The sequence below is a fragment of the Halichoerus grypus genome, chromosome 8, assembly GCF_964656455.1.
Source record: "Halichoerus grypus chromosome 8, mHalGry1.hap1.1, whole genome shotgun sequence".
In the NCBI taxonomy this organism is placed as follows: Eukaryota; Metazoa; Chordata; class Mammalia; order Carnivora; family Phocidae; genus Halichoerus; species Halichoerus grypus.
The window spans coordinates 67,166,665-67,194,160 of record NC_135719.1 but is presented as its reverse complement, the minus strand read 5'-3'; the positions used below and the strand labels follow the sequence as shown (position 1 = coordinate 67,194,160).

The 27,496-nt window shown below is 46.7% G+C and overlaps 1 protein-coding gene and 1 long non-coding RNA gene across 3 annotated transcripts in view; one reads left to right on the top strand and one right to left on the bottom strand.

Moving 5' to 3' along the window:
* LOC118521970 (uncharacterized) overlaps positions 1 to 8,027 on the bottom strand; it is a 131,262-nt gene extending 123,235 nt beyond the window's left edge. For both annotated transcript variants that reach the window (XR_013450477.1, XR_004910395.2), the window contains exon 1: positions 7,848 to 8,027. This is a non-coding gene — a long non-coding RNA (uncharacterized LOC118521970). The remainder of the gene's footprint in view (positions 1 to 7,847) is intronic.
* A 151-nt stretch (positions 8,028 to 8,178) lies between these two features.
* The window catches only part of SORD (sorbitol dehydrogenase), a 30,850-nt gene continuing 11,532 nt past the window's right edge, over positions 8,179 to 27,496 (top strand). The window contains exons 1-4 of the mRNA XM_036070799.2: positions 8,179 to 8,383; positions 17,746 to 17,779; positions 20,727 to 20,891; positions 24,698 to 24,857. Of these exons, the coding sequence (XP_035926692.1) occupies positions 8,321 to 8,383; positions 17,746 to 17,779; positions 20,727 to 20,891; positions 24,698 to 24,857 (422 nt within the window). The 5' untranslated portion in view covers positions 8,179 to 8,320. The remainder of the gene's footprint in view (positions 8,384 to 17,745; positions 17,780 to 20,726; positions 20,892 to 24,697; positions 24,858 to 27,496) is intronic.

The window sequence follows — 27,496 nt, the reverse complement described above, 5'->3', positions numbered from 1 at the left end:
CTCCAATAGTGAGAAACCCTGTTCCCATCATCCCTAATATATTACTTATTTTTTCAGTCCTCCTGTATGTACTGATCTCTTATCTCTGTGGCTCCCTCCCCACCTGAGCAAATGCTATCCTCAACATACTCAGGATCCTATACCCAACGCTGCCCTTTCCCTATGGTCATCCTCTTCATCATACCCAGTATCCCTCACCTCACACTGAGCTGTGCTCCCCCCATGTGGACTCTTCTTCACCCTTTTAGGGCTTTGAGACCCCATGTTATTACCACCTCCCTGTGAAGATGCCCTTCTCATTCCATTCAGGCTCTACACCTATGTTGCCCTACCCCCCAACCCTACACTTTGCACCCCCTCCACCCCACCCTACCTCCAATGTGGAGATTGGATGCCCTCTTTAGTGTAACAGCAAACTTTTCTATCACAACTGTTATTTGCTCCTCAGCAATATTTTTCTGGTGAATGTTCTTTATTTCTTTTCCTCTCCCTTTCTTCCCTTTTTCCTGTTTGTTTCCTTTATCATGTTTGTACAGTTCCTATTCTGGAACTTTACCGATAACTAATGAATGATGTGAATTACTCCTGGACCAGTTATTTGTAGACTTGACATGAAGAGAAGAGGACAAGGCAGAGTTCTAGGCTAACAGGAATTTCCTCTATAACCCAGGTTGTCTATAAGAGCTCTTTTAGGGACACCTGGGTGGCTCAGTTGGTTAAGTTTCCAACTCTTGATTTCAGCTCAGTCATGATCTCAGGATTGTGAAATCGAGCCCCCTGTGGGGCTCTGTGCTGATTCTCTCTCTCCCTCTCCCTGTGCCCCTCCCCCACCCTTACTCTCTCTCTCTCTCTCAAAAAAAAAAAAAAAAAAAAAAGAGCTCTTTTTAGCTCCCATCTTTCCCAGCCACAGACAGGCTGTTTATAACAGAGTTGGCCAGCTCCTCCCCATTGCCTCCTACAAGTAAGACTTGTTAATGGGATTCCCTTTTCAACCCTATCTTCTCTGATTCTCAGAATCAAACCAATTCAGGGAGGTTCTATGCTCCCAGCTATGGTCCCTGTCCTTGCTGCACTTTTTGTACCTCAGAGGGAACTCCTGACCTGGAGAAGTATGATTTTCCCACTTGTCCCCTAAGATCTTTAGGTATTCTTGCCACATTTATTCGTGTACTCCTATATTTCAGTAATGTGAAACATTGGAAGACCTTGTACACCCCTGGATTGGGTCTCCTTGTTCACCATGGCCTTGCCACACTGCTAACTTTTTTTTTTAAGATTTGTTTTACTTATTTTTTATAAAAAGAGAGAGTGCGAGAGCACATGCACGAGCAGGAGGAAAGGCAGACAGAGGGAGAAAATCTCAAGCAGATTTCCTGCTGTGAGTGGAGCCCCACCCAGGGGCAATCCCACCACCCTGAGATCATGACCTGTGCCAAAACCAAGAGTTGGCTGCTCAACTGACTGAGCTGCCCAGGCACCCCAACACACTGCTAACTTTTAAGGATGGTCTCTTCCCCCTCTAGGACTCCATGCGTGTGTTGCAGGAACACACAGTCTCTCTTCTTCACCTCACTGCTGTGACTACCTAAGCTTTTCGATTACAGCTTTTATATCACTTCCTGGGGGCAATCTTCCTTTGCTTTCAAGCTGTACTGGGTTTTCCTGTTACACACTTTCATGGTATCCTTTCCTTTTTCTTCATAGCCCTTACCTTAATTATGGTAGAGTTATTACTTTTGTAGTCATCTATTTAATGGCTTCCCCTCCTTGAATGGAGATTGTTTCTGTCCCGTTAATTGTATCTCAACATTTTATACCTGCATGTCATAGAATACTTACTATGTATTTGCTAAATGAATATATGAATGATTCCAAACTACTATGGCTCCTGTTCCTATCTTCATACCAAAATTCTTTGCCATGATCACCCAGGACCTCCTTTTGGCTAAATTCACTAGACAATTTTGGTTTCTATTGTGATCTCTCATCAGTATTCAACAGTTGGCCACTTCCTTCTTAAAACACTGCCTTTCCCCAATATGCTCTCCCTTATTCTCAGGATTCTTTGCTGGTTCCTCTTTCCTTTTCCTGGTCCTTCAATGTTGGATGCTGGAAGTTCAGACCTGAAGTGTGTCCTTTTTCATTCTATATGTTGCAGGATTTCTTTTCCTTTATTGCCCACAGTTCTTGGTCATGCCACTTAGAAGAATAAAGAGGTAGACCAGAAGAAGAATGGTGGGCAGCAAAGCAAAGTTTATTGGGCAATAGTACAAAGCTCCTGAAGAAGGAGGGGACCCGAGAGAGTTGCCAATTTGGCATTTAAATCTAGGGGTTTTTAGGGACTCTTTGGTGTGGGCTGTTTTAATCTGATTAACCCTCCACGTGCTTGTCACCCCATCAGGTTTTTGTCCATGCACTCATCTACCTATCAGGTAGTTGTTCACGTGGGAAAGGGTGGGGGGCTCCTTCCAGGGTGGTGTTTCGTAGCCGGGGACCAAGAGGGCGGCAGCTGCCACTGTCCTAAGGCATGCCAGCCAGCTACAAGCCACCAGATCAAGCTCTTTAAATATCCCACTGGCTGTTGAGCTGGTCCCCAGGCCTGGGTTAGGACGCCCAAGGCCATTCCCTTCCTTTCTGTCAGCCCCTTCCCTTCCTCCCAGTAGAAGACTTAAAGCTGGGGCACTGAGTAAATAAAGTCTAGAATAACAGGATGGGGTCTTTTTCCTTTTAAGGTAGTTTTCCTCCTAGGACGGGGGCCCCTTGTCCCTGCCTATCTTTCTTCTGACTATCCTTTATCACTATATACTCTCCCTACATTACCTCCTTCTCTCTTGTTGCTTTAAATACAGTCTATATACCAATGATTTCCAAATTTAGTCTAGATTTTTCAAACCAAGGCTTTCTCAGACCCTCATATCCCTGGGTTATTTCTCTTGGATGTCTCACAGGCATCTCAAACTTGGCCTATCCAAAATTACCTGCCTGATCTTTCCCCAAATCTCCCTCCCCCCTCAGTACTGCCCATATCAGATAATAGCACTCATCCATCCAGTAATCCTGTCAGAAATCTAAGCGTCAACCTTCCAACTACCTTCTCCTCAAGTCTTATAAACCAATCCCTTACCAAGTCCCTTACCAACATCAAAATAAATCTCGGGTCTACCCGCTTCACTCCATCTCCACTCCCAGCATTTATCCAAGTCACCATCCTCAGCTATCATGTAACAGTAACATTTAATGGGTGCCCTTGCTTCCACTCTTCTGTGCCAGCAGCATTGCCACCACTACCAGCAAGTGCCTCTCTCCTCTGGATAGTTCTAAACTAAAATACCTGCTCTCCTTGCTCTTTTCCTAAAGTTTTTTTTTTAACAGAGATTTTCTTTCTTTCTTTCTTTCTTTTTTAAGACTTTTTATTTATTTGAGAGAGAGAGAGCATGAGTGGGGGGGGGGTGGAGGGGGAGTGGGAGAGGGAGAAGCAGACTCCCCACTGAGCAGGGAGCCCGAAGTGGGGCTCAACCCCAGGACCCCGAGATCATGACCTGAGTGGAAGGCAGACGCTTAACCAACTGAGCCACCCAGGTGTCTGGAATCTGAAACAGACTCTGGGCTGAGTGTAAAACCTGATGCTGGGCTCGATCTCACCACCCTGAGATCACGACCTGAGCTGAAACCAAAAGTGGGACGTTTAACCGACTGAGCCACCCAGGCTCCCTGTTCTTTTCCTAACTTTCCTTGAACTTTGTTAATGGCAGGTATGTTACTAGTTCCTTAGGGAGGCCCATTAATCTCATTCACTGCATGTGGAATTTATTAGTTTAACTCTCATTGGTAACCTTATTTCCAAGGTCTGCAAGAAACTTCATAGTTTCTTTTTTTCTTTGTTTTTGTTTTCTTTCTTTTGTTTTGTTTTTCTTTTTTTTGTTGTAAATAACCAGGTTGGAGTAACGTGAACAGTTGATGACCAAATGTAACATGAACAGTTGATGACCCAATGAAACCAGGATTTTACAACTCTACTGACCTTTAGAAAACTAAGGCCCTATGGCACACTTTACTTGTTAGTACACACTGTTATCTCTACCTGAAGTAACCCAGTGTTTATGATAGGATACTGCCTGGACTAAAGTGTCCCTTTTCCTAGATATGTGACCCTGGAGGATATACATCCTGTGATTTAATTTTTAAATTCCAATAGGAAATTTATCAACAACTTGTAGTTGTATTCAGTGGAGACTGCCTCAAAGTGCTGTGCTGTATGGGAAAGTTAGGCAGGCCACCAGCAAAGGCAAAGCCAGCATTTTATGCTCTATTCAGTAAAATGCCTAGAAAAATCTGTTCCTTACCATCATGAATGCTGGTCTGTGTTAGGAAATTATGTAGAAATGTCACACCAAATTGTTTAAATACTATTATAACAACTTGCTTTTTTACTTTAAAAATGTCAGTTTCTTAAGAATCCTTATCAACTCCCCCCCCCAAAAAAGAATCCTTATCAACTCCCCCTTTTATTTTTTCTTAAAAGGGCCTCAGTCATATTTCTAAATTTGTCTCCTGCCTTTCCAAATCTCTTTACCCTCAGGCAACAACCTTCAAGACGGTTTCAAAATGTTATTGCTCATGAGAAAACAAATACCTCTCCAAAGTGGGGCCATTCTGTCATATTTTAGCGTCAAACCTCTGCTTTGGTTCTGGTGTTCTTTTTACTTAATTTAAAAGTTGGTGAGTGTCTACTTCAAGTGGCCCTCAGCTCTTAAGCCATTCCTAGGGCTTTCTCCATCGTCAGCTTCACCCACTGGAAAGCCATGCTTGGAAGACTGTGAAGGAACTCCACAAGGCAAGAAGGGAAAGCTGAGTTTTAAGTTCAGGTGCATGAGTGAAGCCAGGTAACCCCGAGTTAGTCCATCTCTCCAAGCAAAGCCTGCTCAGAAGCTGAGTGCCGGAGGTGCGGGTGGGACCCGCCAAGTATAGTCTAGCCTTGTGGGATATGTCTCAAAGTAATGAACATGATGGACTCTAGATGTCCCCTACAAAAATCCATCTCATTGCTTTGTCACACCTTACCCCCTTGCCCTGACACATACTTTCATTTTTACCATTATTGGGGTTCCAGAGCTTGATCCATGTTTATCATCAAATCTTTTTTTTTTTTTGAGCTCCTACACTGTCCAAAACACTTTACCAAATTCTATTTTTACAAACGAGGCCTTGGTGAGGGTTCTGGAGAAAAAGAAAATTGGTGAGGATGTAGAGAAAAAAGAACCTTCATGCACAGTTTGTGGGAATACAAGCTGGTGAGACCACTGAGGTAAACAGTATGGAGGTTCCCCAAAATTAAAAATAGAATTATCATATGATCTAGGAATTCCACTACTGGGTATTTACCCAAAGAAAACAAAAACACTAATTTGAAAAGATATATGAACCCCTATGTTTACAGCAGCATTATTTACAATAACCATGATATGGAGCCAGCTTCAGTGTCCATCCATAGATGGATGAAGAAGTGGTATATATTTACACAATGGAATATTACACAGCCATAAAAAAGAGTAAGATTTTTGCCATTTACAACAACATGGATGGCCCTAGAAGGTATAATGCTAAGTGAAAGAAGTCAGTCAAAGAAAGACAAATACCATGATCTTACTCATATGTGGAATTTAAGAAACAAAACAAACAAAGAAAAAAGAGACAACAACAACAACAACAAAACACCCTTAATTATAGAGAACAAACTGGTGGTTGCCAGAGGGGAAGTGGGTAAGGGATGGGTGAAATAAGTGAAGGGAATTAAGGATACACATATTGTGATGAGCACAGAGAAATGTATAGAACTGTTGAATTATTATATTGTACACCTGAAACTAATATAACACTGGATGTTATTTATACTTCAATTAAAAAAAAAACCAATGAGATGCTGGATGGAATGGATTATGTGAGCAATTCAACCAAATAGCAGTACTTACAGACTGAAATAAAATAAAATTTCAAATAAAAAAAAACCAATGAGATGCACTACATGTAATGCATTAAAAATCTAAAAATTTTTTAGATTTTATTTCTTTATTTGAGAGAGAGAGTGCAAAGCAAGTGAGAGAGAGAGAGAGAGAGGGAGAGCACGAGCCGGGGAGAGGGGCAGAGGCAGAGGGAGAAGCAGGCTTCCCACTGAGCAGGGAGCCCGATGCAGGGCTCGATCCCAGGACCCTGGGATCATGACCTGAGCTGAAGGCAGCTGCTTAGCCGACTGAGCCACCCAGGCGCCCCAAAACATCTAAAATTTTTTAGAAACTGACCATATCAACTGTTGGTGAGGATTTGGAAAAACTGGAACTCTCAGCTCCAGCTGCACAGCTGCTGGGAATGTAAAGTGGTGCGATCACTTTGGAAAACAGTTTAAAAGTTCCTCAAATGGCTCAACATAGAGTAACAATGACCCAATAACCCAGAAGAAAGGAAAGCCTATGTCCACATCAAAATTTGTTCATGAATGTTCATAGCAACCATATTTGTAACAGTAAAAAAACTAGAAACAACCCAAGTGTCCATCAACGTGTATATGAAAAACACATTGTGGTACAGCCATATCAAGAAATGATACTCAGCAGTAAAAAGGAATGAACTATTGATATATGTAACAACTTGGATGAATCTCAAAACAACTGTGGTAAGTGAAAAGAAGCCAGACTAAAAAATTACTGACTTTTTTTTTTTTTTTAAGATTTTATTTATTTATTTGACAGAGAGAGAATGAGAGAGAAAGCACATGAGAGGGGGAGAGTCAGAGGGAGAAGCAGACTCCCTGCCGAGCAGGGAGCCCGATGCGGGACTTGATCCAGGGACTCCAGGATCATGACCTGAGCCGAAGGCAGTCGCTTAACCAACTGAGCCACCCAGGCGCCCCCAAAATTACTGACTTTTTATACCATTTATATAAAATTCTAGAAAATGCAAACTAATCTGTAGTGAAGAAAGAAGAGCAATGGTTGCTTTGGATAGGGAGACGACTTTTGAGGAGGATAGATAATGCTCATTATCTTGAATATGGTGATGGCTTCATGATGTACACATATATCAAAATTTATCGTAGTGTGTACTTTAAATATTAGCTGTTTACTGTATGTCAATTATACTTCAATAAAGCTGTTTAAAAATTAAAGATAAAAGGGAAAGTAAGATACTTAATAGATTAAGGGGAAAAAGAGAAAGAAATGAGGCGTTGCCCTCAGTGGCCTTCCAGAGCATTTGGGGAAGGGATGATTACAGGTGAAAGTACGGCTGTGACCCATTTGTGGGTCATGCAGTGAGTGCCACAGAGAGATATCTTCAAGGACTGGGCACTGGGGAAAGTCTCCTGAAGGTGATAAAATGATCCAGCAGCATATCTGGGCATGGGGAGAGGCTGTAGGGAATGAAATCCTGAGCACTGTTCTCAAAGGAGGAAAGGGGCTTTATGGACTTAGGCCTGTCCTGAGGGAAGCTCTCCCCTTGGAGTAAAACTTCACTCCTGAGGAAAGAGAGGCTTGAAGGAAGAATGTAGGCAGAAATCCTGCTTCTATTATAAGAAACAGAGCCAGTTAAGAGAGAAAGTGTTTGCAGATTCCATTTCATAGCTTCTTTACTCTGATGCATCAAGCCCATGGGATGGTACACCAATTCATTGATTCACTCTTAGTAGCACCAGGCACTTTGCGGGATGCTGGGGACACGGGGACAACGTGGAGGTTGCGTCAGTGTAGAGCCTGTTCCTCAAAGTGTAGACCGTGCCCTACCTGCAGCCTCAGCATTCCGATGCTAATACAAATACAGACCCTCCGGCCTCACCCCTAGGTAAGACCTAGACTTACCCTATCAGAATCTCAGTGCTGGTCCTGAGACTCTGCTCCACTTTGCAGAACTCCCTTCTGCAGCTGAAGTCTGAGGACCTTGGTCTGGTGGCTGTTGCCTCTGCGGGCTACTTGCAGTGCATCAACGTTCCCTTGGATTTGAGGCTGACAGAAACAGCAGCGCCGGCAGTTGGCTGCGGAGGCCGGGGTTCCTCCCCTCCCCAACCCCCCGCCCCTCAGTCCCCTCCCAACTTCCTCCCAGCCCCCACCCGAACCCCCTACCGGCGAAGGCCGGAGCGGAGCAGGGAGGCCCCGCCCTCCACACTAGCCCCGCCCCGGTTGTCAGGGGCGATGAAGCCCCGCCCCGGGCCGGGCGTGCGCCTTTTCTGACAAGCAGGGCCTCCCAGCTCTTACCCTCAACCCTCGCGGGGCTGTCACCAGAACCCTCACGCGTCCTGCGGACTGCAGCCTCGACTCGGCAGGGAAAAAACGACATGGCGGCGGCCAAACCCGAGAACCTCTCTCTGGTGGTGCACGGACCCGGAGACCTGCGCCTGGTAAAACGGGAAGGGGAAAGGGAAGCCTAGCCCGACCCTGCCCTGCGGGCCTCCGAACTCAGCCGCGGTCCCAGCTCGCCAGTTGCAGCACCTCCGTGTCCCGGCCACCCGGATCAGAGCTGGTTACCATGTTGGGGGGAGGGGGCTGGTGGTTGTAAGGTGCTAAGAGGAAAGTTCTTGTCGCGTGCCTCCCGGAACCCAGCCCCGTGGCTGGCACGTGGCCAGAGCCCCAGATTCATAGTCTAGCCTCTTGTCATTGCACATCAAAAGACCAGGAGGCTGCCTGATGTAGGACATGCCTTGGACTTCTCCGGGAAGACAGTGCAGGGCAGAAAGGAGGGCCAGAGGGACATTTAAAAGCTGTGGAACTCGAATTTAATCTGTCTTGCCTGGGGCTGATAAAACCTCCTTTGCAGGATTATTATGATCACAAGAGTACCCCAGCACTTATTAGGTACTCAGAAAGTGCCAGTTCCTGCCTCTTTTCCTTCCAGCACAGGCCTCCATCTCCAGGACTCCTAGTGTTCCCTGTGCCTATGCCAGACTTCTGGATCTGGATAGTGTCCATGTCTCTAAAGCTTCTTTCCTCCTTACCTCCCTTAGTCCACACTTGGTTCACTTTTCGGCCATTTTCCTCTCTGATCCAGCTCCCCTGTTTCTTTAAGAGCATTATGTGTATGTCTCCTTGGCACCATACCTTTCCCTCTGCTCCCTGGCTCATGGGGCCAAAGTCAGGGAGCTGCAGGGTTGGCCCTGTGGTCGTGTGAGGGGTCCCTTGACAAAGGCCATCTCAGATGGGCCTGGGATGGCAGTGGGTGTGTGCAATGGGTGCCAGCCATCTCTACTGCTCCCTGGCGCCTCCTTCCTCCTCAGAGAAAATATACATGAGGATCTAGATAGGAGAGACTCAGGAGATTATCCAGATTAGCAGTTCTTGACAATTTGAGAATCTGTGGTCTCTCTCCCCACAGAATGCAAACAGACTGAGTTTGGCAGCAATTTCAGAGATTTTGGTGGACTTCCTTTAAGTCCCTCCATCAACCCTCTGGAGGTTTGTGGACCCCAGACTACAAACTCCTGCCCTGAGCCAATTCTCCCATTTCCTGTTAAGAAAGTGCCGACCCCAGGGTGACAGGCTTGATTAGTTAACAGAGCCCAGATAAGAACTCAGGGGTTCAGGCTCCCATTCTGGTGCTCTCTCCACTCACTGTGGAGCCTCACCCAAGGTCCTGAATTAAAGTGACCCTATTAGTGTTTATTGTTCCCAACACCGGATGGTATTGTAAGGAAGGCAAAATGGCACAGCTCTGTGCAGCTTACAGAGTGATCTCCAACTCAGCCCTTCATTCCACAAACATTTATTAGATGAGAGGGTGCCTGCCACATGCCAAGCACTGGGCCGAGGGCTAGTGCCCCTACCCTCAAGCTGCTCTAGGGAGACAGACAAGCTGAAGTTAACAATGAGACAGTGTGACAACCTTGATGGAGGCTGCGCAGAGTAAAGACCTCACAGGGAGGGGCCCTCGGCCTAGGAAAGAGGTCCTAGAGGAGATGGGTGCTACCTGATCTGGTTCTTGAAGAATGAGTAGGAGTCATTCAGGCAAATGTAGGAACCAGTGCAAAGATATATGAAGTACAAGATTACAGGTCCTGTTTCCTGGCCCTGCAAATAGTGTGATGTACTGAGTGGAGTTTGAAGCTGGAGAGGTGGACAGGATCTGCTTTTCCTGCTGCTCAGGGCCTGCTTTAAGTCATGAACCTGTAAGTAGCAGAACTAGAATTGCAACTCCAGGATCTGCTTTGCCTTAACTCTTAAACTCATGCTCTCCCACTGCTCTACCAGATGACCTCTTTTTTTTTCATGCTCTCTAGAGCAAAGCCTTGAAGACTGGAGGGCCCGGGAAGCTCACCTTAAAATTGATATTATGAAAAAATAATAGACATTTTTGAAGATTGATTTTATCAGCTTTGCCTTAGAATCTACACTCTGAATTAAGGAGGAATTGGGGTAGGTGTATCCTAAAGGCTCTAGAAAATACGACCAGCTAGAGAATGTTGCGTTGTGGGATTGGTACACTAAAAGGCTTCAGGGTGGATTCATGAGTGCCTCAGGTCTGTTTGAGAGTAGCGGGTGGTGGGATCATTTTACTAGACAAAAGAGTAGATTAAAATGATAAGATCAGGTTTGAGTTTAAGATGTGTCTGGGACATGACATCAAGGTGTCTTTGAGAAATTATCTTGGTTCTAGAGATCTGGGATATAGGGACGATGTCTTGGGCTGGAGATGTAAATTCAGGAGTCCTCTGCTTCTTTACTGAGCAGTCCTGCACCCCCTCCCCATGAAGCATTTGTGAATGTGTGTGTGTGTGTGGGGGGGTTGTCACAATGACTGAGGGGCAGACTTCATTCAGTTTACAGCACTGTCCTGCTCAACAAAGTATTGTCCTGGCCAAAGTAGCACCCTGGTGGGAATTTGTAGATGGACGAGCTTGCCTAGGCTGAGCGGGACATGTAGAGTGAGAAGACAGCGCGTGGAGGACATTACCCTGGAGAGAGCCCCACGCTCGGGGGAAGGGGCAGAAAGCTGTCAGCTGAGAAGAGTGACCAGGGATGCCCATGCTGCCTCAGAGATACCTGGGCCTCAACACAGACCCTCCTGGCCCCTCACCACTCCCTCCCGAGAAGGACCCCCAGCACCTCACAGAGAGCCCCCTGACTGCCATAGCGCATCTCTGCCCCCTCCTGTAAGGCAAATAGATAAGTGGTTTGGGATTGGGGGGTGGTGGTACTATTAGTAAACCAGGAAGCAACAAGGAGGAACAGTCCTACGGCAGCTTTGGGAGCGAACACCAGTTCTCCGTTCTGTGGGAGAACCAAAATAAATCCAAGATTTCCTGGCCATAGCAGGCTGTGGCCATTTTGGCCAACCAGGGTCAGCGTCCACTGATAGAAATGGTTGTGCCTCGGGAACTCGTGTGAAGGGAGTTGTCTGGGGACAGGCCATTTCTAAAATCTGAAGCAGGATTCGGAAGGGTTCTGAAGCAGGGAGCGAGGGCTCAACCCTGCCCGCTGCTGCCATCCCACCTCGGGTAAGCCCAGGGACCGGCCAACATCCATGGCAGCAGTCTCTGGGGGACATTTGACCTGCGCCTCTTCAAACTGCTGCCAACGTCCACCTGCCAGGAGGGAAACCTAACACCTAGCTTCTTCCTGCCTATGGAGGAAGGCAGGAAGGATTCCCTTTTCTTTCTTGGTGCTGGGGCTGCAGGGAAGGAAAAATTAAATTCCTTGCCTACTATGCAGCTAGTGATCCCCTTGGCCACAGCAAGGGAAGGGCCCTGGCAGCTCCAGTGCTCCCTGGCCTGGGGATTCAGGTCTGCATGATCCCTCGGCTCTGGGCATTTCTAAATTGGGTGGTAAGTCGGAGAGAGTATGCGTGTGCGCGCGCGCGCGCACACACACACACACACACACACACACACACACACACACACTGACTGGTGGTTTATCTTTTATAATGAGGAAAACAAAAATATGAGGGGGAAAAAAAGGACTTTTACTTTTCCGTCCCTAGTTTAAATAGAGCAAGGGAGAGAGGCAACCAAGCTGATGCATAAAGAGGCAAACAGCCTGTCAGCAAAAACTGTCAGCTCAAAGTGCAGCTCACTGAAGTCCTCTTTAAATGGAAACAGTAACAAAGTCACGAGCCAGGTTGAGGCCCAGAGTGGGGTTTAGTGCTAGCTCTGCTGTTTATAGTTGTGTGACTCGCCAAATTACTTTCTGCTTCAATTTCCCATCTGTATGGTGGGCATGACAGGAGTTCTCATCTCTGGGTTGTGTGAGGGCTAGATGGTGTCAGGGAACAAGAATTCCTGTCCCCTCAAAGGTTCTAGCTGGACCAAGAATCAAATTGACATGAGACAGATTAACAGGAGAAAATCAAATTTTAGGGCGCCTGGGTGGCTCAGTCGTTAAGCGTCTGCCTTCGGCTCAGGTCATGATCCCAGGGTCCTGGGATCGAGTCCCACATCGGGCTCCCTGCTCGGCGGGAAGCCTGCTTCTCCCTCTCCCACTCCCCCTGCTTGTGTTCCCTCTCTCGCTGTGTCTCTCTCTGTCAAATAAATAAATAAAATCTTTAAAAAAAAAAAAAAATCAAATTTTATAGTTTATATGTACAGAGAATCCACACACACATGGAAATGCCAAAGACAGGCAAAATGAGGCCTCTGTGTCATTCTGAACTAAGGAAAAGGGGTTAGAGGCTTGGGACTTCAAAGGGAATGAATGCAATTTGCAGGAAGATCAAAAAGAGGAAATGTTTGGTAAATAAATATTTCCCCTCCCACATAGATGGATTACTCAGATAAAATTTATCTGTGGTCAAGACCCTCCAATTTAGATTCTTCTTTGTAGTTAAGGGTGGGGCAAAAGTTTCTCCTGAGCTTGTAGGACCTTGATTGCCTTCAACTCAAAATAATCCACATGCCAAAATGGCCCATCTTGGAGCAGCCTGCCCTCAATCAGCCCTTACAATGTGATGGTGTCTGTAAAAGGTCCAGCACAGCTAATGACAGGAGGCTAGGGCCTAGGAGAATCAGACATTTAAACCATCTCAGCATAGGGGTGCCTGGCTGGCTCAGAAGAGTACAGGACTCTGGATCTCAGGGTCATGAGTTCAAGCCCCATGTTGGGTGTACAGATTACTTAAATTAAAAAAAAAAACAAAAACAAAAACCATCTCAGCATAAAAAGAGATAAAGACCAAGATCTTCAAATACATGGGCATTTTTTTTTCTTTTGTGTTATGTGGGCATTTTTTTTTTAAAGATTTATTTGAGAGAGTGCATGCGTGAGCAGGGCTAAGGCAGAGAGAGAGAGGGAGAGAAGCAGACTGTCTGCTGAGCGTGGAGCTCTGTGCAGGACTTGATCCCACTGATGTAGTTTTGGAATGTTGGTGAGGCCTGGAGCCAAGGGCCAAGAAAGAATTCTTGAGACGTCTTTGGTGCAAAAAGGGTGATTTTATTAAAGCAACTGGGACAGGACGGTGGGCAGAAAGAGCTACTGCACTGGGGTTGTGAGGAATGGCTGATTATAAACTTGGGAGTTGGGGGAGGTAAGGAAAAATGGAGGTGTCCAAAAGGACTTTCATATGCTAAAGAAGACCCTCAGGATACTGGAGGTCTTGCTATTGTTAAGCTAAGGTAGTTTTTCCCTTAGCAAAGATAGTTGAAAGTTTCCTGGACGAATGTCACACATATCCCACCTAGGAATGTGGGGGGGGGGGGAGGGGTTGGTTGTGGGGTGTCACCTTATGCTTCATCCTCAGCTTGCCTTCTGTTCCCTCATCACCACCACCCTGAGATCATGACCTGAGCCGAAATAGAGTCAGATGCTTAACCGACTGAGCCACCCAGGTGCCCCTATATGGACAATTCTTAACTGAATTATAATAAATGTGGGCCCAGGCAATAATCTTGTATTCATCTGTATTTACCAGTTTAATTACTTTGTGCCTCTTTGGTCAGTTTTGAGAAATCCAGAAGTTCCTTTTGATTGGGAAATGAATTCTATCTGAGTTACTAGTTCATGAAGTTGGGATATAAAACAGATGAGTTTTTCTCCACAGAAGCTGTTTTTGGTGGGGGGGGCGGGGGCTGGAGGGGGCTTTGTTTTTTTTAATGCTCTAGGTTTCACTTGAAAGGTAAGGGAAACGGAGAGAATTAACATGTTGAGTGCATACTATATTATGGACATCTGCTGGGTGCTTTGATGAAGTGCTTCACAAACTATCCCAGATGAAACGCAGTTTTATTTATATTTTCAGCCATGAGCCAATATGTTTGTATTGCTGTATTTTGATATTGCAGCAATGTCAAAATGTGGTAAATATTTCTAAATGCTGTTTCTGTACATATTGCATCACATGTCAGTAGTAGGCCATCGACCACACTGAGTACACTTTATCTGCCTCACTCCTTTTTAAAAAAAAAATATTTTATCTATTTATTTGAGAGAAAGAGAGAGATCATGAGCAGTGGGGAGGGGTAGAGGGAGAAACAGACTCCCCGCTGAGCAGGGAGCCCCATGAGGGACTCAATTCCAGGACCTTGGGATCATGACCTGAGCCGAAAGCAGACGCTCAACTGACTGAGCCCCCCCGGGCGCCCTATTTGCCTTATTCCTCACAGCTCTGCCACAATTCAGGCGCCAGCATCTGGCCAGGGAGAAGAAAGGAACAACGCAGCCCCCGTTTCCAGGGGGCTGAACACTGGGTTCGGGATGGGGTATAGTCAGATTTTTGTTTTGTGATGTAGGGGAGGAAAAAGAATTTTCTCCCTGTGCTTCTAGGTTCTTGGCTGAGACCCCTTGTAATAGAAGATTAACAAGAGAAAAAGAAACAAGTTTAATAATGTGTACTTCCTGTACCTATGGGAGGTACGGTGAGAACTGAGTAATTTCATGAAATGGCCCAAGGTACCACCTTAAGTACCATTTCCAGCTAAAGACAAAACATATTTAGGAGGCAAGAGGCACCTGGGATGATTCCAAGCTCCCACAGAGAGTTCTTCCTGAAGTATTTCCATGATTGATTCAGGGAGGTGGGGTGAGACCCGGAGGGGATGGACGGGGTTGGGGGGGGGCATATGTATGTGATGTATTTCTGACTGGAAGTGAAAAAGGCTGGAAACCCGACGTAACTACAGGAAAGAATAGTTACCTCCACTCCCCTTTATCCCTTTGTTACTGTCAATCACAGAAAGGTAAGAAGTCCTGTTCAGGAAACCATGACTATGCCTGATGACAAAACTTTGGGGATGAAAGGGCTGTGGGGGTAAAAGTGAAAGCTAGGGATCTCAGGGGAGCTAAGAAACTGGTAGATGAAGAATAGGGTGCATGAAAGAATATCATCACCGAAATCTGAGACAGAAAAGGAGATTAAGTAAACAGAGGACTGTGGCCAGCGTCATTCCAAGGAGCTACAAAGAAAAGCAAGGTGTTTTTTTAGTAACCATGCTGCGATAACTTTCTAAAACATCATCTCCACAGCCATGCTTAGGATAACATTTACAGACTTAAGGGCTGATCTTAACACGGTCCTGTGCTTCTGCGGCATGTCTCCTGCAGAGAGCGGAGTCAGGAGCCGAGCTGAGTTGTAAGGGTGGTTAGAGACAGCAAGAAACAACGAAAAGGAGAAGTTGGTTTGCAGGGAGAGGTATTTAAGTTCTCCATAATGTGCAATCAGCCACTAAGGAAAAGCCAGGCTGTCTGCACAGCACCCTCTAGTGTCTAGGAATGTCACTGCAGCTTTGGGGGGGTGGAAGGGCCAAAGTTGGCCGCTCTGCCCCTCCAGCAAATGTTTACAGTAGTAATCGCTAGTGACCCAGGGCCTACTTGGTGTGCCCAGTTGTTGATTTGAGCTTGATTCTTACCCCTTCCCCACCCCTAAATGGAGCTGCCTACTAGAGCCTTTACTGGGAAGGACAGCGTTCTGTTCCATGTTTGAAATAAAGGCCTCAGTCTTCAGTTTCAACTAAACTGCAGTTTAAAATTTCACCCAGTTTAAGAGAAACATAACTTTATACAGCAATCCCTGATGTTGGGTAATGTCAGATATGGGACCAGCAACTTTGAGAAGGGTTTTGGTGACAGCCGGCTGTCCTGAATTGTCCATTTCTAGATGGATTCCCTCCCCCCCGACCCCCTCCTTCCTTCCTTTCACATGTAGCCAGTTTAAATTACTAATAGATGAAAAACTGCCTTGAGCACCTTTTCCCCACCTCAAGCTGCTTTGGATATAACTCCACCAGTGACCTTAGTGCTACGATGGGCAGATCACTACATCTCCCTGTCCTTCAGTTTCATCATGTGGAAAATGGAATAATAATAGAAGGTATCACATAGGGTCGTCATGAGGATGAACCGAGGCGATGGACATACAGCACTTAGCCCAGGACCTGGTAGAAAAAAGCTGGTAGTGTTTGCTAATCAGCATTAGCATTGTCACTCTGGGCTTTGTTCCACTGGGGACAAGCAGGTCAAATTAGCATCAAGCTACTTCAACAGAAAGGCCAGTAATCTGAGGGGAGCGAGAACCGCAGACCTTCCTTGGGGTCTCTTATGGAGACTGGGTGTGTAGCAAGTGCATGCTCCCCCATGTTTGAGGCAGTGCACAGTGCCTGGCCACTGAAGAGACTGAAGCCATGGTCGTTGGCATCAGGGTTATTTTGTTAGCAAAAAAGCCCTGGTGTCATTTACTGCTACCTGTTAAAGCATCTGGGGGAGGCTTTCTGAAGGAGGCAAGCTTGGAGCAGTGCCCCTCCCAGAGTGCTCTGCGTGGGCCCCAGCCCCAACCTTCTCCTCACCTGTCTGCCTGCTCCTTGCATCGCCCTGGAAGGAGAAAAGGCATATTCCACCCTTGGGGTGCAGTGGGGTGCAGTGAGGCAGGCCGGGGAATCAGGTTTAGTCTTGGCTTAACTACTCTGTGGCGGTATGACTTTGACCAACTTATTCCACTTCGAAGCCTCGGGTTTCTGGTCTGCACACTGTGGGCCATGTGCCATGATGTGTTTAAAGCCAGAACATTGTCTGGTAATGTAGTTGGTACAGTGAACGTTTCACCTTCCTTCCTCTTCTTGGCTGCCTTCAAAGAATGCATAAAATGAACCCTTGGATCTGGCCACTCACTGCCCTTCCTTCTGATCACCATGAATTGCTCAGCTCGTTGGCAATGGGAAGAAGAGTTAGTTAATAATAATACTAGCCATGAATGCCAGAATAGCTCAGATTGCCTTTTGAACCCGGAGAGTGGCCAAAATGCAGGTCCTCTGTGTTCCCAAAGGGCCTGTAAAACTCCACATGGGAGGTCTCAGAAGAGAGGGCTGAGCACTGGTCCGTCCGTGTGCTGATGTCAAGGGAAGAGTGGCAGCACGCACTCTCTCCAACCTTGTCTAGAGGTCAAAGCCCTCACATGCAACTACCAGATACCTTCACCCTTTTCCCTGTAAGAGTTTCCCAGACCAAACAAATCTGTATCTTAAGAATGTGGTTTTTGAGAAAGGAAGGATCTGATATGGAAGGCAGTCCAAACGTCCTTTCTGCCTAGGGGAGCATTTAGTACCCTTTTTTATCAGTCTAGGGCAAATGGCACCGGGAGGTGGGGTGGGGTGAAGTCAGGAATCAGAGGCAGCACGATTTAGTGGGCCCCCTCAGGCATCCACCCAGCTGCGATATGGCCTGAGCCTATGTTCATTCTAAGAAGAAATATTTGAATGGAACTCCACGTTGACTAAACAATTGAAAATATTCGTAAGGGAAAGTTATTATGCATGCTAAATGATTTTTCTATTTTTATTTCCTCTAGGAGAACTATCCTATCCCTGAACCAGGCCCAAATGGTAGGTCCTTGGGATACTCGACTTACATTTTATTGTTTCTTATTACTTACCCTGAAGACACCTGGGCATTGCTCGCTTACCCCACTTTTCCTACCGTTTATGACTTTGCCTCCAATTAAAAACTATCTTTCTGTTAGGCTGTCAACCTCGTCTGTTATCCACGACACGACTGGATAGATTCAACTTGACTGCCACATGAAATAAACAGTGATGGAGTCAGCAGAAGACTTACCATATCAGACTGCTGACTTGTCCCAGAGTTTTTGACATAAAATATCTTTCTGTTCCAAAGGCAGAGTTGTTCCTCATTTGACCTAACCTAGAGTTGGGTTACTCTATCTACCATAAGCTGCTATTCGGGTGGCCAAATCCCCCCCAACCCTAACCCGAGCTTTGAAAATGAGTGAGTCAACAGAGCTTAATTTCAGAAAGAAAGAGAAATCAGAATCAGAAAGAGAGGGTCACTATAGGAAGACTGGGACCTTCTGTCCAGTGAGGATGGGAGGGGCCGCATGGAGTGCGGCCCCACAGTCCTGATCAACCAGGCACAGACAGTGGGTGAGTGCTCTGGGGCAGGCTTCCTGCCACCTTTGTTCCAGTGCTCTGGCCTCTCACTGGGCAAGCCTGTAAGGCCCAGCTGACAAGCACATCTCCTGGAGTGATGTGTGTACCTGGGGAAGTCATGCCCCCTGTTGGCTGGGGCAGATACCTGCTGACAGTTTTCCAATCCCTCCCATCCCTGGAGTCCCACTTCATAATCTGCAGGACTCTGAAGTGAGGCTGAGAGCAAGGGGAAGAGTGTCTATAGATAACTGCTCCCATACCCAGCCACTCGGGTCTCCTCTCTGTCCTTGGTGAGTTGGGGATGTGCTTCCCCACCTCACCCCAGAACTGTAGCTTCTGTGCGAACTTCAGATTGAAGGCAGCTTTCCTGGAGCCTCCAGAGCTTTGCTACTCAAAGGTCAGCTAGCTTAGGGGCGCCTGGGTGGCTCAGTCGTTAAGCGTCTGCCTTCGGCTCAGGTCATGATCCCAGGGTCCTGGGATCGAGTCCCACATCGGGTTCCCTGCTCTGCGGGAAGCCTGCTTCTCCCTCACCCACTCCCCCTGCTTGTGTTCCGTCTCTCGCTATGTCTCTGTCAAAAAAATAAATAAAATCTTTAAAAAAAAAAAAAAAAAAAAGGTCAGCTAGCTTATTGATTTATAGTGATAAGCATAAAGACAATAGCTGTTTCTATCAGTGTTCAACACGTAATGTATATTTAGGGCGTAAGCATTTTCACCAAGATATCATGTTCAGAGAAGTGAAAGAGGCCCCTCACTGTGTCCTGAAAAGTTGGTATTGATTCTAGAAGTAGCCAAACAAGGGCTGTCTTGGACTCAAAGGACCCTGGTACTGTTTCTCTCTCTGACGCAGCATTCTGCTCTTACTTTCTTGTCTCTTGCTGCCCTTGAATTTGGAAGGGGAAATTATGGTAAATTTCAGCTAGCATCCTAGCAAGTCAAACTTAATCTCTTATTACAAATTGGTAACTTTTAAGAGAGGAAACTCAGATAATTTCCTCTACCTTGATCTCAGTCTTCACCCTGCCATACCCTGCCATTTCTTACTCTGTCACCAAGGCCAAGGACAGAGAAGGTTCTACGGAGCCACACCTGGGGTGGATGGCTGGTGATTTGTGGCAAGGGCAGGGTGTAAGACACTTGAATGCACAGCAGAGTTTTAGGTCTCTTTGTCTTTCTAAGGCAGAGCTTTTTCTCAGGGAGATACTTGCAACATGGTCACCTTAGTCAGACTAGGCCAGTAATCCTTTAGCACTTACTTTAGCAAAGGGGCTCAGTAGCGTCATTATTTTTAACTTGGAAAACTGACAACAACAATACCAACAAATCTCACTTATTCAAACCTGTGAAGGGGAAATACCCTTTGAAACCTTTGGATGGTTTAAATTAAAGCTACACCTTTAAACAAAACAACAGGCATGAAGAACAAGAGAGTTCACAAAGTGTTGCCAAGCCTAGATTTTGCCAGGCTTTCTCTCATGATAGATAAGAATCAGGCATAGCATATTAATTGTGTGGAATCAGTTATCTCCTAGAAAACAGTTTTTCCCTTAGATGGCTGATACATTTTTTCCTATTAATAATATCTTGTTTATGCAGTGTGTGAGAGTTCTCCAGAGAGACGGAACCTAGAAAGAGAGGAGAAAGATTTGTTACATAGATTTATTTATATATAGGTTTATTATATATGTCTATAGAGAGAGGGCTGGGGGAGATTTATTTTAAGGAATTGGCTCATGTGATTGTGAGGACTGGCAAGTCTGAAATTCATAGGGCTGACCAGCAAGCTGGAAATTAGGTAAAAGTTGATGCTTCAATCTTGGAGGATTCCTTCTTCAGGAAACCTCAGTCTTTTCTCCTAGGGCCTTCAACTGATTGGATGGGGCCCACCCACATTAGGCAGAGTAATCTGCTTTATTTGAGAGAGAGATAGCGAGAGAGAGAGAGAGAGAGAGAGTGAGCATGAGCAGGGGGAGGGGCAGAGGGAGAGGGAGAAGCAGGCTGAGCAGGGAGCCCGACACGGGCCTCGATCCCAGGACCCTGGGATCATGACCTGAGCTGACGGCAGACGCTTAACCGACAGATCCACCCAGGCGCCCCGACAGCTACTGTTTGACCAAACAACTGAGCACCATAGCCTAGCTGAGTTGACACATAGCATTAACCCTCAAAGGCAACTATTTTGCTCTATGGAAGCTTTCTTGGCTTACAAGCCTTAATTGGTGTTGCTGGTTAGCTTGTTTTCCTCTGTGGTCTAAATATTGTACCTGGCCTTTGAAACCAAGCCAGAGGGTTGGTTTTCCTGTCCTGAGGGGAAGCATGGTGGCGCCTCAGACTGCAGAGGGGTCGTTCCTCCCCTCACTTGTTCTCTCCTTCCTCTTATCAGAAGTGCTGCTGAAGATGCATTCCGTTGGGATCTGCGGCTCCGATGTCCACTACTGGCAGCATGGTCGAATTGGGGATTTTATTGTGGAAAAGCCAATGGTGCTGGGACATGAAGCTTCAGGGACAGTCGTACAAGTGGGATCACTGGTCAAGCACCTAAAACCAGGTCAGCAAAACCCTTCAACTAACTGATTTATTTATTCCTCAACATAAATGAATATTTGTGTGTACTTTCTTGGGGCCGGGCCCTCTGTTAAACCTGGGGGGGTTTACAGCAGTGAGCAGGACAGCCTCCATCTCTACACACACGGACTGTAACCTTCCACGGAGGAAGACAGGTCTGGGACACACATACAGTTACTTAATTACCGTTGTGTTGAGGGCAACAGAGAATAGCGATGCGATCAGTGTCTTCTAACCAGATCCCTGGCTCTTCTGAGGAAGGAACAATTAATCCGACATCTGAAGGCGTGGAGGGGTAAGCCAGGTAAAGGGGTAGGGCAAATGTTCCAGGCATAGGAACCACAAACTGCCTCTACCTGCTGAGAAACAGGGTCTTGGATACAGTCTTTGATCTTACTGGATGACTGGAAAACCACCAATACTTTTCTAGATTTGCTTACTTCATTCTCTTGGAGGGAGGAAATCTCAGCTGTGGCAGCCTGCGATGTTACCCAACACAGTGAATTAAATCCCAGCTGTGTGACACGGCCAGCCATTGACTTTATCCTTCCTTTGCTGAGGAGAACACTGTACATCCTGGAGAGGTCATCAGATTATTCGAGACAAGGAGAAGTTTGGCGGGAGACGCCATTCTGTGTCAGTTATAAGGCTCTCTGAGCGCAGCTGCACGGAGAGGAACGACCCAGCCCTGAAGAAGCTGGACTTGTGTTTCCCTGAGGAACATTGTCAGGCCCTCCATTCATCCTGAATGGAAGTCGAGGCCACCCCTGAGGTTTTGTGGAGTTATCCCAAAGAGGAAGATTCATAGTTTCCAATAGCCACTGATTGGTTCTTACCTGTGGGACGAGATCTCTTAATATTAGTCATAACAGAGTGGGGTTCTTTAAATTTAAGTTATAATAAGTGCTTAGATACAGAAAAATGAGAAGATCCAATCCCTGGATACTTTGATCTAGTTGGGGAGATCAGACGTCAGGACATACATAAATACCAGTAATTAGAGAATAAGACCATAGTGAGCTATCAGGTGTGAAAAAGAATAGGCTCTGGCAGTTCAAGGAAAGGGCATTTGTTGTGGGCAGAGGTGTTTAAAGAAGGTTCATGGAAGAGACAGGTCTTTGAGCTGGACATTTAACAATAATAAGGCAGCTAATACTCATTGATTTACTATTTGTTAGTCTCCATGTTAAATATTTGCATGTATAATTATGTATTTCACTGTTGAAACAACTCTGAGGTAGGCATTATTTTCTTCCTTAGCAAATGAAGAAAGCGAAACATGGTGACTGCCCAGGGTCACAAACTAGCGAATCTCAAGCTGGGGTACCGACCTTGGTCTTTCTGACTCTAAAGCAAGTGCTCAGAACCCCTGGGCTGTCCAGCAGCTGGAGACCTGAGAACGGTTTTGTATTTGAGTTAGTGAAGAGGTCAGAAGCGAATATTCTGGTTAAGAGGAACAGAGTAATAAAATTACAGAAGCAAGTGTAACATATCTGGGGTGCTAATAATTCTATGCTGTTCAGAGTAGAGGTTCTGTGTTGGGGAGTTAGTGGAGATGTTAAAAATGCATAATCTGTGTAAAAGTCCCTCTTCAAAAAGCACTCTTCAACTGTGAGTTTATTATTATATTATTATAATGTAATCATTAGAAGACAAAACTGAGGCATACAAAACTCCACCTGATTATGAAGAATCTTGAATGCTAGCCTGAAGAAGTCATTGTGCATGGTAGAACGTAATTTGGAACAAGGGCTGCAGAGAAAGCGGAGAGGTACACACACAGGTGGAGCAACACATTTTGGTGGTTGCAGGGATTTCTGTAGATCCTTTTTTTAAAGATTTTATTTATTTATTTCTCAGAGAGAGATAGAGAGCACAAGCAAGGGGAGCAGCAGAGGGAGAAGCAGGCTCCCCACTGCGCAGGGAGCCAGATACGGGACTTGATCCCAGGACCCTGGGACCATGACCTGAGCCAAAGGCAGACGCTTTACCAACTGAGCCACCCAGGCGTCCCTAGAACACAAAATTTTTATTGAAGTGTTTCATATGCTGATTTGGACTGAAAGGTCTAATCAACTAGTCTAGAAAGAAGAAAAGCACTCACTGAGTAGTTCTTAACATTTGTTTCTAAAGTTTTAACATAAATCTTAAAGAATCAATAAATCTAAGGCATGGAAGAATTCCTAACTTATATACAATCTGGCTCTCTATCTTATAGTGTGAATTTCCTGTTCAGTAACACCAGCTCAGATAGTTATAATAAACACAATATAAATAGTTAATACTACTTAGATGACTACTATCATCACTGCCACCACTACTGTTAAGGAGCGCTCACTATGTACCAGGACTCTGCGCTCTTCTGTGGGTAGTTTTAACACAAAAAGACATAAAAATAACTTAACATGTATCTGTTTAGTAAAGGGCAAACCTCCCACGGGTGACATGCATCAGGCTAAGGAGGGCCCCAGCTCCACTTACACACCCCTCTGGGGGTAGGGGGTGAGGATTGACTGGGAAGGGACACAAAGGAAGGAATTTCCAAGGTAGTAGTAATGTCCTGTATCATGATAGGGGTTCATATTACACAGGTGAGTACATTTATCAAAATTCATCTAGGGGCGCCTGGGTGGCTCAGTCGTTAAGCGTCTGCCTTCGGCTCAGGTCATGATCCCGGGGTCCTGGGATCGAGCCCCGCATCGGGCTCCCTGCTCTGCGGGAAGCCTGCTTCTCCCTCTCCCACTCCCCCTGCTTGTGTTCCCTCTCTCACTGTCTGTCTCTCTGTCAAATAAATAAAATCTTAAAAAAAAAATTCATCTAGTGATCCATGTAAGATTGTGCATTTTATCAATACCTAAATTTTACCTTAAAAAAGAACCAGAGACAAGTATTGAACTCTGGTTAACGATATGCAGGCTGAGGTATTTAAGCGTGGCGTATACTAATGGCTACATCCTACTTGGGAATGCATCAGGAAAGAAGATGGGGCGATGGACAGAGGAGAAATGGATAGGTGGGATGGATGGGTAAATATGTGATGAAGCGAATTAGCCCCATAGTAATTGAAGAATCAAAGCGGAGGAAGTCTGGGTATTCACTGTACAGTTCTTTCAACTTTGATGCATGTTGGAAAATTTCCATAATGGAAAGATAGAAGAGCACTTCTAAGGCTGGGTTTCCAAGCAGGCGCAGTGAGACAGAGGGGAAGGACGCTAGTTCACAAGCCTGAATGTTATTCTTCACTGGAGTCTCAGGCCTCTGTGGGTCATTTGCCCGAGCCAGTCTGTTAACCCATGGATCCGTCAATTCCTAGTTACTGTCTAAATACAACCAAACTGAACATAAGACACACCATAATTGGTGGCTCTTGTGTTTGTAAAGGCCTTGCCCCATATTTTCAAAGCAGGTGAAGGAAAAAAAGTCTGCGAACCCCACACAGCAGCTTGAGATGGGTCCTGGCTTGCCTTGGATTTGGGGCTGGTTCTCTGTTTCCCAAGCTGGGAAGTGGTTGTGCAGCTGAGGGGAGAGGGGGTTGGCTTGCTCCATGAGTGGGTGAACGGCAGGCCAGACCAGTCTGTGGAGAAGTATGCTGGTCACTCTCTCCCAGAGTGTAAGTCTGTGCTGCATCCCGAGTTTTCTGTGGCAGCTCTAACGGGTTGGGCTTGTCTGGGGCGCCCTGGATCCCAGGTAGGGGGGTGGCTCATTGGGCCAGAGTCCCCTGTTGGCACCTGCCCAGGAGCTCGTGCCCCTTCACAGAAGCTCTGCCCCTGCTCGCGTTTTCCTCTTCAGGGGATCGTGTTGCCATCGAGCCTGGTGCTCTGCGAGAAATGGATGAATTCTGCAAGATTGGCCGGTACAATCTGTCGCCATCCATCTTCTTCTGTGCCACGCCCCCTGATGACGGGAACCTCTGCCGGTTTTATAAGCACAACGCTGACTTCTGCTACAAGTTAGTGCCCGAGGCCCAGCCCGGCCACCTGGGACCTCTCCCCACTCCATTTGGTTGGGGTTCTTTCTTCTAGTTTCCTGTGGTGATTTCTTTGTTCTTTTTATTTTTAGCTCATAATTCCAGACATGAAGCATCCCCTTGACAGGCCCTTCTTGGTGGCATTGAGGGAAGGTAGCTTGCCTAGGGCTGAGACTGACTCACAGTACTGGGTTTAGTCTTTGAGTTGAAGCTCCCCTCACCTAGGACAACAGTAGAAAATTGTTGCGAACTCACTCACTCCCCTCCAGCTATCCTGCACATAACCTACTGTGGTTTGTCCTCTATTACTGGTTTCCAAGGCATCTCCCAGGAAAGAGAACTTATTACAGCAGTGACCCTGGTCACAACACCAGTAACAACAGCCACTGGGGTTTACTGAGGAAGCGTGGCCTGGAGCCAGCGTGTGAGCTCTGGGACCCTGGATCCACTCCCTCCTAGTGAGTGACGTCCCCTTCCGCTGCTTCGGTCTCATTTAGTCAGCTGAAGACCCAATAAGGCAATGCATGTGGAGTCACAATTGTCAGTACTCCGTGCCTGGCCTTGTGCTCGTCAGTGCTTTGCAGGCTTTATCTGACTTAACCTTCATAAGAACAGTGCTGAAGTGGGCACCAGTGTAGCACTTTTGTGCAGGGGTGCAGAGGCCGGACGGAGGAGGCTAATTGGGCACGCAGCAGAGCCAGGAGGCAAGCTGGGGCAGCCATGAGTCTTAAGTTCCTGCCCTGTGCTCACTACCCTATCCCAACTCTCCATATGGTTTTGGGGGGAGAACTCGTATCCAGCAGAAGCAAAGTGTTGCCCCTTCTGCACAGGTCCCAGCCCATGGAGCCGTGGATGCTGATGTACCACTTTCCTTCTGGCCTTCTGACAGGTGTGTTTTCCTCCATCCCGGCCCGGCCCCAGCTGTGGCTCTGTTGGCCAGGATGGGGCTTGCCTGAAGGAGGCCAGGTGCCAGTCACAGGGGCAGTCTGACAGATCTGAGTTTTCTAGTGCCCCCTGGAAGCCTTGAGAGAGTCACAGGCCAGACCTTGTGATGGGTTTAAGTCAACACCTAACTGCTCTAGGAGAAAGCAGGTTACCTGGGTAGAGTCCACCTTTCAGCAAGTGGTTCCTGAACCAGCCCACGTTGTCTGGGCCCTTTCCAAGTTGAGGCACCAAACAAGGTTTTCGTGAGAGGCAGAAAAGCAAAATGGTAAAGTTGAAGACTAAGCGCTGGTCTCCGCCTTCTACCAACGGTGTGACCTTCAGCGAGTTAAACTTTGTAACCTAACGTCCTTGCCTGGAAAATGGAGATGATAATAGCACCGATATGTTGAAATGCATAGAATTATTGACAGAATTCAATGAGAAAAGCATTTCAAGTATTCAGCACGAGGCCTGGCACATAGTAGGTGCTCAGTAAATGGGGCCATGCTATGGCATAGCCATGGCCTTGTGTCTGGGGGATAGGTACAGGTTAGGTCTGAAAGGAAGCCTTGCACTGGGGTTGGGAGGATGGGGTTTGTAGGGCATGGTGGGGGAGGGTGTGTTCTGTTGGCAATGTTAATGGGAGGGCTGAGGAGGGGACAGGCAACCCCCCACCTCTCCTTTCCTCCCAGGGTGCTTTCTGCTCATGTCCGCACACCAGCCTTGGACCCACGCCCTTCTCTCTGGTTTCTTTGTGAGGATTCCTGTACTGCCACGGCCTTTTTATTTTCCTACCCACCTTATTTTCTTCCTTTTTATCTTCCTGTTTCCCCCTTGGCTTCTTGATCATCCTCTACCCTTTAGTTATTCCCTCAACCCTATTGTGAAAACCACCAAGTTGTCTTATTCTCTGGTGTTTATAAAGTCATGATTAATTGGAGCTGAGAAGAAACTTAGGGTGCTGTCATCCTCCCTCTCCCTCAATCCTCACCGAATAAGGTCAGGGAAGGAGGACCCAGTGACTGTCCAAAGATCAGTGGCAAAGGCGCTGGGCCTAGGACTCTGCCTGGTGCTTCTGCCTCGTCAGTAGCATAATCTCTCCATCACAATCTTCCATCATCGCCATCCCAATCCCATTTTTCCTGGGTGTTCTCCTGCCAAGGGGAAATCAGAGCGAAGGTGAGAGGAACGCACCAGTCCTGACCAAAGGCCACCCTCCGCTCAGAGCCCATACAAGCTTCGGGGGAATCCCAGATGTGAAGGGGCAGGCTAGTCTGAGAGTGGTTGGCGGTTCCTTGGGAGAATTTGGGAGTCTTCATTATTTCATTTCAAACTTTTGTCCCTTTTATAGAGTTGATGGGGTGGGTGGTGTGGGTAGAAGGGGTGATGGCGGCAATCTGAGCAGGAGAGGACTGAAGTGGGAGGATTGTGGGAGAAAAGCAGAGGGGTGGGGGGGGCAGGGAGAAGGCAGGGCAGCAGGCAGGCCGACTTCGGGCCTCATTATTCTGACACATCACGGGAATGAGCACTTGGCTTGGCTGCCACCTTTCTTTCTTTTTGGAACTTGAGGAATTTTATGTTCTAGCATGTGGAGGTTTGGGGCATTGAATAAAAATACCGGACAGTGAGGACCATGCAGAAATGAGATATCCACAGAGCCACTTGTACTAGGAGGCAGCTAATATGGGGCAGGCGGG